We start from the raw sequence: 12,001 nt of genomic DNA on the forward strand, positions 1-12,001 counted from the left end.
TAATAACATTATTACAGTAATGTGTGTCTATTTGATCAAGCAAAAACAAATGATATACACTACAAAAGAAAATAATAAACTGAATATTAGATAAAAATCATTTCAAAGTTTATTTTCTTCCTTTTTCATGTATTTTTACAAGTAAAAGGTCTCAAATTTGTTAAGTGAAGACACTCAGCTTTATTTTTTCTGGTGAAAATTTCACACTTAAAAGCAAAAAATGAAACTGACACAGACATGTGTCCTGCTTTACAGTAATGGCATGACTTTTAACACCACATTTAAAATTACCATTGAAAGCTTACTATCTGAATTAAGACGTTTATAGATTATCAATGGATCTTCAAAAAAGAGGGAGTTACTCAGCTACAATCAAAGGGTGATAGTCCTGAAATGAGATGTAGCCGAGAATCATCCTTGAGTTTAAAAGATAATTGATAATATATCTATCGCTGTTTGCTAGGCAATGTCAATAATGTAGGCCTATGACGTCATGCATTATCTTTCTACTTGAATGAGAAAAACAAATATCATTAGAGCAGCACAAGATGGAAAATGTTCATACCGTATGATCAAAGCAATTTTTGAGAAAATAGTGATAAAAATAAATGCCACTCTCTCTTTGAGTCAGACTAAACAAGTTTATACTGTCGGTTAATGACGGACAAATGTTTTATCGAACCTCGTCAACACAACTTTCATCAATCAATCAATTACAAACAACACACTTGATCAATCATACCAGGAATAAAATCATTCATTTTAATTCCAGCCATGGTTTTAACAAATATTTTAATGAGCCCTGTGGTTATTTAAATGTTTGTATTGTTTCTGTATTGAAGAAAGAGAAATAATGGCATTATTTGCTAGATTTCTTTGCCTTTTAGTCTGTAATCTCTTTTTTTTATACCATGTTATATTACGCATCAGTTTTCGCCAAAGCACTGACAACAGCCTTATTGAAGTCTTGCAAGGATTCTGGCGCCCCATCAATTTCTAGCTGCCATTCTGAACTTACAGTGAAGTGTGAGATTTTTTTTTTTGTACTGATGGCCTTACTGTGACTTAGAGATGGAGAACAGCAAGAAGCAAGCTGTTACATTGTTTTGTTTAAAAATTGAAAAGAAGGGCAATCTCATTAAAATCAGCTGTTAGTTTTCGCTATGAGTGTAGCATATCACAACATAGGATCTTAATCAGATTGAAAAGAAGGGTATAATGAATTAATTTATGAAACAAAATCTCCTTGAACATAAGATAAAACTTTTGTCAAGTGTACAAGGATATTTTGTGTCATAAATTCATTCAATAAATCCCATCTTTTCAATTACTCAGGATTTGTCAGTAGTGATATGACAATAAGCTTTCAATGTTTTTTTTAACACAATGTACATATATGAAAACAGTATGAATATTATTTTACCAAGCATATGATCAATCATTCAAAGCAATTTTCAAGTCAATCAAGCATATTATAACATTTAGAGAAAATTACATGTGATAAATGTTTTTACTAAGATGTTATGTACAAGGATTATATGTATTTATAAAAGCAGTTGATGATGATTATAGTTTTCTCTAACTTGCTGCTGGGTTGGTTTATAAATTGTAAGGATGGATTAACATATGATGCAAGCAAAAGCATGAAAATGTTGAAATGCAAATATTATTTTTTCTTTTAAGTACTTTAATTTCCATGGGAACCAGTAGTAACACTGATTCTCTGATTTTAGCTTATAATGTTTTACTCAGATTTAATTTCATCTACTTTAGTGTGAAATGGAATTAAAATCAACAGCAATTTCACACAATTATTTTACATAAACAAACAAATAAAAAATCTTTATTAGAGGGAACGATATTACACATTATTCAGTTGATCTGTGCAAAAGAAGGTACCACTACCTTGACTGGGTGATTCAGGTTGTGCAAGGATTCGTAATCCCTTTACCTCAAACCATTGATGCATAAACAAATTTTCTCTTTACAGGGGCCTGTTTTTCCTGACTTTCATCTGATACATCATTTGGACTCTGCTTACCATACACAAGAAAGGTTGTTATGGTTATAATTCATAACAAGAACAAAATGGTGCATGCATGTTGCCTTTTCAGAATCTAAAGCATTCTGGGTACTATTTCAAAAGTGTGCAACAAAATGTTGTGATTGGTTAAAAACATCTTATATCATGGACATTGACAATGACATGAAGTTCTTTTCATTTTGAGGTACAAATAATGAAATTATTCACAGTCATTTATATTCTGAAACAGTGAAGTGGAACAACATTGTATTTCCCAGATACCTTTTTGTCTTGATTGTATAATTACTTATTGACAAAAATAATTCACATCCATCAATATTAATATTTTATAAACCCATCACAGAAATGGACTGAAAGTCATTCCACAACAAAAATGTCATAATTTGGATACTGACAACTTTTGGACTCCTCTACCTATGACCCAAACTACATGAAATCGGATGAAGCCGTACTACTGCAACTCTTTGTTAATATAAACATGCTATTTGCATATGACACACTACCATGCATCATCTTCTTACAGCAATTCTTCTATACCTAATAAACTAGAGCGTCATGCAGACATGTCTTGCCTACATAAGTGACTATGAGAAACTGACCTAAATTACATATTGAAATTCTAAGATACTTTGGTCAAACTACATTGGTCATTAAAATCAAATAACAGACTATAGATATTATAAAATAAGGTAGAACTATACTATTCATTAAACTAATGTGAATCAATGAACCATGAAAATGAGGTCAAGATCAGGTGAACCTTGTCAGACAGACATTTTATAATGATAGACCAAATATAGTTGAAATGCATTGTATTGCTTACTGAGAAACTTATTCAATGAGCTAATAAAATAAGCTCAAGGTCAGGTCACCTTATTGGACAGACATTTATACTTAATAATAAAAGACCAATACCAATTGACCTATTATTTATGGCAACAAAACACTGACCTTTGCACTACCGATTATTGTAAATGAGATACTATACTAATCATGATAATTTTTTAGAAGTCACTGAATCATGAAAATAAGTTCTAGGGCAACTGAAATAGGCTAAACAGAAACTTCAGACCATATACAAATTATGGATTGTGTAGCTCTTTTACCTCCAGAAATATTTAGCTTTTGTCACCAGATTAGCATTCATGTCTTGCCTTAAGGACCATTCCTTGCAGGCGAGACAAAAATTAAATTACAATCAAAATAGTACCAGATGAGGTCAAAGTCAAATTACGCCTGTTGTATGGACATGCATTGTCTGTAATGATTTCATAAATTAGTAACAATTATTCACAAATGGACCAAAATAAAATGAAATTTGAAACATTGTTCTTTTTTTAAGGTTAGATGTAAGAGTGTGTTGATAAATTCGGCATAATGTTTTATACCATGTACATGTATATAAAGAAGGGTGATAAGATGCCAATACACAATGTACATGTGTATACATAATTACAGGTGAGAAAATGCATAACAGTATATCACACAGCACCAAATATTAAGACAGTTAACCAGAGCATTTCAGTTGATTGAAAGAAAAGAAGTAGACTATATAATACAACATAGCTTTATATCAGAGTACAATGTCACATAAACCTCAAATTGATTGCTTGTTTAAATAAGCTAAAATATGCAAAAATTTTACTGAGTATTATGCAAATCATGCTTTAAAAAATTGATATAAAAAATTTTGAAATTAAAAAATAAATAAAAAATGCAAGTTATGAAAAAGAATATCCAAGGTACAGCATAATACTTAGGACAGAATGCGAGGTAAGTATTTATAAGTAGTGGTAACTTATTGGTCAGTATGGAAATACTATGAGACTGCAGAATTTCTTAAGAAAATGGTTCTGTTTATATTTCTACAGTATCTTTAATCCAATAATTTTTCTAGCTGACATATTATTTGAAAACCATAGTGGATAATATCTAAAAGAATATATTGCTCCTAAGAGCCTGTATCTATCACCTGGCAAATTTGAAATTATAAAAACTGAGCAGGACTTACAAATCCCACTCTCTCTTTAATATAGATTAATTGATTGTAAGTTGCTTAATGTCCAGCAGCAAATTTTTCATGCTTGTTCAGGACGAGAACAAATCAACATAAATACAATAGGTAGGGCCTGTTAAAGAGGCCATCCGGGATGAAGGTTGGGGAAATTCTTTAATACAGATGTTACTAAATAAATGGGATGTGTACAATGTCATTGGACACTAAAGTTTCTTGGAAAGTTCCAGTCTTTAATTCAGAAGGAGTCACAGATTAAAAGTGTGGATAGACAAAGGAACGAACAAATGCACTAATGAACTAACAAACTGATCACTTTACACTATTGCTTCATGTCATTGGAAAATGTTCTATATTTCCAATATCAAATTTTTATCAAAACAACCATTGAATACTGTAAAATACTATCAGCAATGACTAGACTTGTTACAAGAGTATTTTCTGTAAAATCTTTATTAACTTTTAACCTTCTGAAACTACAGTTCACCTTTGGCGGCAAATAACTGATAATGGCACCCAACCTGTAAACCTGGTCAATTCAAAATTCCTTAGTTACTGAAGCATAACTAAGGGTGCCAATAAAACTGCATACCACATATCAATGATATGTAACTACCTAATATGAAATGGACCTTATCAGAAAACTTTCCATTTGGGGTTGATGACATTGACTACACAGAAAACAAAGTCATTTGAAATACAACATTTGCCTTGCTTTGCAACACTCATCATAGGTGGAACAAATATCTACAATTTTTTACAGTATTAGCTATAATTACTTTTTGCCTGGTTTACCTATCTTATCTTATATTTAGAGAAATGGTAGCCATGTTGTTTTATACTCAGTGTGCTTGTCTGACATACTTTTGAAAGCAGAAACTCAAAGGTTGAAATCAATTTAGTTTCAGAGCACATGATCTTTGGGAAAAGTAAATGGATAACCAACAGACAACAGATGAATGTGATGGCAATGACTGAAATGGCCATTTACACCATATGAGCTAAAAATGTAAAAAAGAAGTAAATTTTAAAAACCATGATAGTATAAAGCTTAACTGTCCCAGGACCATGTGATATATGTAATGAAAGTTTAAAAAAAAAAATTATAACTAAACAAAATTCTGCAATCAATATAAGGTTAGAAAAGATTACCATGAGTCAGATAGCAGTTTCACTCATCTGTAGATAAAAATAACATGCTTACATTTAAAAAAACAAGCAATCATTCAAATATTTTAAATTGAAAACAAACTTCTACAAACAAGCAAAGATTTTAAAATAGAAATTGACAGTTTCTAACAGAGCTAGATGTAGAAGAAAGTCAAGAAAATTATTGATGTTAATCCTTATCATTAACTCAGTTATTCAGTAACCTTGGGATTTACTAAAAAAAAATATAACTTAAATGTAAAATATTAGAAATAATTCAATACTATAAATAAGTATTAACAAGGGATAAGAATCAGGATTACCTATCTTATCTAAATATGTTCATTTCTATGCGAAATACCCACATGTCTAATAACAAAAATATTTCAATAGACTTAGAAATAGACATAACTGATAGCAAAAATGGCCTTGTATGATATAGATATACAAGAATGATATATTTTAGAAACAAAAGATTGCATGCTCAAAGTTGCAGATGAAATTTTATTTATCATGATAGGAAGTCATTACTGTTTGATAATGAGATTCAGTTTGGTATCTTTGATATACCAACTGGTTCAAGAATTATATATATTAATCTTTTATGTGTTTTTGTAAGTTTTTTTACGTCTAACAGTTCAATCTTCACTATTTTTTAAAGCTTTATCCCACCCCTCCTTATATTCTTTATGTGCCTGCCTCAAGTCAGGAGCTTGTAATTTATTAGAGGCTATTAATGGTTGCTGTCTGCCATATTTGTGTGTCGTTGATTGTTCTATCATATTTTTTGTTTGAATTTTGTTCACAGTTTTACATGCTGCAGTGTCAAACAGCTTACTATATATATACTGTATGAGTTTTCTCATTGTTGAAGGCCTTACAGTGATCCTTGGCAATCATACTTAATCTCCTTATTTTTATAAATTAAATTTTAAATTAACAGAAAGTGCAGAGCTTTGTGTGTTAATTTTAAGCAGCATTCAATATATCATTCCATACTTTATTACCTTTTTCATCTAGTAACATTAAAAATTATGATTTCTTAAGTTTTTTTAACATGTTTCAATTCAACACATTTATCAATTCTATTTACCAAATTATATAATTGTAGTTATAACTATACACAGTTAGTTACAGAAAATGGAGTTTAAAATCAGAGAAATAGACCAAACTCCAAAGTCTAAGCATAAAAGAAAAACTTTGAAACCCCAAATACTATTGTGTTAACAAATTGTCTTGTTAGTACTGAATTCTCCTTTTATCTTAACATTTAGTCTATCAAGTGATGAAATAGTAAACTATTTTAAATACGGATATGTCTCAGTGGCGGATACAGGGGTGTCCGTATACGATGACGTCCCCTTTGATTGGAAAAAATATCCTTTTTTTTTGCATAAAATAGTCAAAATAATTTATCAGAATTTTCGTCATTTTGGACAAGTATGTTCTCCCTCCCCTTCCATGAACACTGGATCCGCCACTGTGTCTTGCCTGTGTAACCTAATCACAAAATGTAGCAATTGTTGACACTGCCAAAAACTGCCGGCATATGTCTGGCATTGGCAAGTTCCATCACAGGCAAGACAAAACTGCTCTGGTGGAACTAGAGTAAAAGTCAGCTTTTCTAGGTGAGTATTGACTTAGTCTTAAAAAAAATAGTTAACAAGTATGGCTTTTGTTGTAATGATCTAATTCATTAAGCTTGCATTAGATTTAAAAATTTAAAAATGTTTTTTTGGTTTAACATTTTAAAACTAATTCATCAGATAAAGCAATAATAAAAAAAATTGCATACTGTTTTACTTGATACAAATAATAAAAGGAATAACATAAAAACTTTTGGTTTTTAGTAAAGCATTTAAGCATTTAGATGTATAGAAAGCTTGCCTAGCTCTATACAAATTCAATCCCTTATACAATACTACCTTGAATTGTCTCTCCATTTGGCCCTGTTAATTTTGTCTAAAATATTTGTAAAGTTTAAACAGCAGGCGATATTCCTCTAAAAAAAATCTAAAATTCCATTTCAAATACTGTAAATGAAGGGAAGGTAGTAATATATTGCCAGTGTGTTTTATTGAAAGCAAAACAACAACAATATGAAAACTATGGAAAAAATCTGGATCTTTGCAGGATTCTTCTTATACATGTATCATTCAGCATCCAACAAAAGAACTCATATAAAATGAAAATCAATTGGTAATTATGGAGAAGTCACAAAAATATAAATTTGTCCCATTGATTTAATTCTTAAATAACCAGATCCTTGTGAAAAATCTTCCAAAAATAGCCTTTATCCTCCCCTATCTAAATTTATAGGATCAATCTGAAAATACCACAATTAACCCCTACTTTCAAACTCAAAAGATTGATCCTGAAGAAGTTTTGAAGAAAGAGAGTTCACTGTGGGACACTGTTGGAAGATGATATAATAAAAAATATTTTTGAAATAAAAGTGAAAGATAAATTTTGAATGAAAGTGCTTTTTATTAATTCCGAGATGAGAAAAAATCAGAACAATCAAAACAGGTAAAAAAATAAGTTACATATTGTTACTGTAGATTAGTATTACCATCTTCCCTTTTTTAGGTCAGCCTTTATTAAAAACCTGTTATTTAACAGCCCTTATTAAAAACCTGTCATTTAACAGCCCTTATTAAAAACCTGTCATTTCAAATAGTTGAGCTTAGAAAAGATCAAACCTATCATTTCTGGGCATATGTATCCTGAACTCAGGTTGAAGAATTTTTACCTTTAAAGATTTTCCCTTAAAGTGTGTTTAAAAATACCACTGAAAGTTCATACTTGATAACAGATCAAAAACATGTTGTACTCTTTGACAACTTTAAAATTTATGATCCATATATGATTGAAAGTTAATGAACTGGCCTCGATTTCAGGTTGATTGATGGAAAAACTGTGAATCAATATGATGATAGAAACTTGGTTCATTTACCCATGAGAATGAAAGGCCTAGAGTATATTCAAGTTTTATTGATTTCCAATTTGTTGATAAACTTTCAATGGAATTTTTAAACATTGTATAAATAAAAAACAAAATCCCTCAAGCTTTCACCAAAGGGTGCTTATGGTTTTTCCAAGAACATCTCATGCTATACTTGAACCTTTTACCCGGTAAATTATATGAATTCAATATAACATACCAGTGATATCTGAGTTGTTGGTAAGTTTTGCTTCATCATATTCACCCATTTGTCAGTATCTGCAGGATCATCACACTGTAATTAAATGGTTAAACCACATATTATGGATTACATATTTTATATGTTTTTTACGACTACATTACATATTCATGGACAGATAAAATGTTCAAAGAAATAAACGAAATGACTCCAACTACTTACTTTCTGATCAGATGAAGTCATTCATCCATGTAAACAATACTACTGGTTTATAAACTCTGTGTTAGAAGCGCTTTTCTAGATTTACTTTCATCAGGCACTCTTGACCCAAACATTTAACTGGATTTTACTGTGCGTATTGCTGTGTTTGTTTATTCCATAATGGAAAGAGGTATAGGGGGAGGGTTGAGATCTCACAAAACATGTTTAACCCCGCCAAATTTTTTCGCGCCTGTCACAAGTCAGGAACCTCTGGCCTTTGATAGTCTTGTATGTTTTTTAATTTTGGTTCATTTATATGTTTCAGAGTTTAGTGTGACATCCATTTTCACTGAAATAGTAGACATTATTGTTAAGGGGCCAGCTGAAGCCCTCCTCTGGGTGCGGGATTTTCTAGCTGTGTTGAAGACCCATTGATGGCCTTGGGCTGTTTTTTACTCTTTGGTAGGGTTGTTGTCTCTTTGAAACATTCCCAGTTTCCATTCTCAATTTTATTATAAAGCCAAGGATGTATTTAAAAATTGAATGCTTCTTTTGTAAATTTATTGGGGTGCAAAAGCGTTGACCAATGTACATTTTGTATGAAGCACGGAAGCACTTCATTCTAAAAATGTGCGTACGGTCAATGCTTTTACAACCCTATAAAATTACTAAAAGAGGCATTCAATACTTATAATTACGTTTTTTTGCTAGGATCATGAAAATACGATTTCTATTAAGTTTTTCTTTTATTTACCTGTGCACTTTATTGTGGAAGCTTGTGTCATCATGAATGTTACATTTCATTTTGAAATGAAGGTTAATTTCAGAATGACGCGAGATTGCTGTTAGCCAATCAAAATAACGTATTATAATGAAACATACATGTAATGTAATTATAAATACATGAGGGGCTACATGACTAAAAGGCACTTCAAAAAGAATAATCAAAATCATCTAAGGTCAACTTTGCCTGAGGGAGTTTGAACTTTAGTTTCTAAATAATTTCTTATATTATCAGCAGGGAAAATAGAATTGATTTCTGGCAAGAGATCTGACTTATCTTTGTAAGAACCTGAACAAATTAAGGTAATGGTGACCTATAGTTCCATACATCAAGGTCATTTGGTGTCTAGTGGATATTAATCTCATTGGCAATCATGCAAACCACAGCTCTTTATTTTCATATTGTAATCATATAAGGAAATCATTTAATCACCTGAATATAGAATGTTCTTTTGGCTGTTACTACTTCAAACAAATTATCCCTACTTGAATGCCTGTAATAAATAAAATATATGTTGTTGTTTTTTTTTTTATTATACTTGCTTTTCATTACTAAATTAAAAAGACTAATCAGTATTGGAATTAGTCTGGTTATTCCCCCTTGTTTGGTATAAAAATCAAGTTTTGTGTTGGAATTTAGATAAACACAGTTGTGTGTGTATTCAACCTTGGGATTCCACAGGAAATACTATGGAATTGCCAACATGCAAGAAACAGCTATAATAACATCATAACATCTCAATTTCCCATCATATTAGGCATGGTGTTCCTGCTAACAGAAAATATATAATAACATCATGACATCTCAATTTTCCATCATATTAGGCATGGTGTTCCTGCTAACAGAAAATAATGGAGAGAGATAATTGTAAATGTAAATTATCTGATCATTAAATCTGTAAAAGAAAACCCAAACAAATTGACTGAACCAGTCTATATTGATATTCAAAATGTCATAACTATGGTAACAGAATAACACTTTTAATCAAACTTTAACTATAATATGCATTGATGAATACATATGTTAAGCAGTGAGTTATTGTGTAAATATCTGCATATCATAATAGATGCGTAATGACATATTCTACATAAAATTTCACAATACGCTAAATTCATACTTATTTTTCACTATACACTCAGCGTTGTTTTTATTTGATGTGTTTACGTTTACAGTAATACTGATATACTGAACTACTGCTTTTTCTTACCTCAATCTGTTTCTCTCTCTCATTAATGGGTGCCTATAAACAATATGCTCAAACAGGCAGTTAAAAACAATTTAACCTCATGTGGTTTAATTTGTCTCCAACAATAAATCCATGTGCAACTTTTTGTAGCTAAATCAATAAAACGTCACTTAGGTGTAGCTCTATTGGTAATAGAATCTATATACCAAATTTAAATGTATTTAATCTGATCAGAACAAATGGAACTTTCTGTGATTTTGTTGTATATTTCACATTTGATATAACCACCAGAATCAATAATGTAGTTGATTTTTTCATGACCAAGACGATTTCCATTTTAATTAACTCAAACCTAGTCCAATAAGGATCAGGGTAAATCTATATGCTCTTTGACACATGTGGAGCATAATCATTAAGGTACTTACCCTGATGAAGATCTTCTTACATCAATGATGTCAGCCTTTGGTAATGTTCTTAGGGGTTCTTTTGCCTGCAAAAATGAAATAGGAAAGTTTCTATTTTAACAAACTTTCAGATGAAAATTATTATGAAATCTATTTCATTTAAACTCAACTTTTTTATTGCTTGATTTCATTTCAGGTTTTATTTCAGCTTCCGCTTCAAATAAAAATTTGTAAGGGGTTCCGCAAAACCCAGTGTCTTGCCTGCAATTGTAGCTGTCAGTTTAAAAGTGTAATGTTGACTTAAAAAGTGTGTCCATTTATCAGTAAAATACAGAATTCTAAAAAAAATTCAAACTTTTTCTTTAGATGCTATTTCATGGTCTGGAAGATTAGCTTCTGTCTAAGTTTCATAACAATCCACGAAAGTTTAAATATTTATTATGACAAAGAAGTTTAATCCCAGACTGTCTGTAAATGTTAAGTGTAAAAAACTAAGTCCAACTATCAGAAAAATACTGAAAATGACAAAAAATATATTTTCAAAAGTTTGCTTCAGAAATTATCTCTTAATCATAGGCTTCTGCAAAAGTTTCATGAAATTCTATGAAGGTTTGATAAAGTAATCAATGTGTAAAAAACATTAACCCCAGACTGTATCTATTTGTCAAATGTAAAAAAAAAAAGTCCATTTATCAGTTATATATGGAAATATGAAAATAAGTTTTTTCAAAAATTTGCTCTGAAAGTTGTATTTTGGTCATAGCTAAGCTTCTGTCCAAATTTCCTATAGAAGATATTGATGACTGAAAAACTTTAACCTCAGACTGTATCTACTTGGTAACTGTAAAAAATAACTAAGTCCATTTATCAGTAAAATACAGTAAAATGAAAATAAATATTTTTAAAAATTTTGCCCTGGATACTGTCTTTTGGTTATAAACAAACTTCTGTCCAAATTTCCTAAAATTCCATGAAGGTTTGACAAAGTTATTGATCACTGAAAAACTTTAACCTCAGACTAAATCTGAATCTGAATGTTAACTGTAAAAAAATCCATTAATAAGTAAAATACGGAA

General features: G+C 30.5%; 1 protein-coding gene across 7 annotated transcripts in view; it reads right to left on the reverse strand.

The window, feature by feature from the left end:
- LOC127733027 (pleckstrin homology domain-containing family A member 1-like) overlaps positions 1–12,001 on the reverse strand; it is a 37,982-nt gene that overhangs the window by 14,093 nt on the left and 11,888 nt on the right. For 3 of the 7 annotated variants that reach the window (XM_052242284.1, XM_052242282.1, XM_052242283.1), the window contains 4 exons: positions 10,947–11,011; positions 9,768–9,828; positions 8,372–8,446; positions 7,133–7,156 (listed from right to left, as the gene is read on the reverse strand). In XM_052242284.1, the coding sequence (XP_052098244.1) occupies positions 7,133–7,156; positions 8,372–8,446; positions 9,768–9,828; positions 10,947–11,011 (225 nt within the window). Of the gene's footprint in view, positions 1–5,210; positions 5,238–7,132; positions 7,170–8,371; positions 8,447–9,767; positions 9,829–10,946; positions 11,012–12,001 lie in introns of all 7 variants that reach the window. The other 4 variants (XM_052242287.1, XM_052242286.1, XM_052242288.1 and 1 more) reach the window with 3 other exon arrangements.

The sequence above is a fragment of the Mytilus californianus genome, unplaced genomic scaffold (assembly GCF_021869535.1).
Source record: "Mytilus californianus isolate M0D057914Y unplaced genomic scaffold, xbMytCali1.0.p SCAF_3, whole genome shotgun sequence".
Lineage (NCBI taxonomy): Eukaryota > Metazoa > Mollusca > Bivalvia > Mytilida > Mytilidae > Mytilus > Mytilus californianus.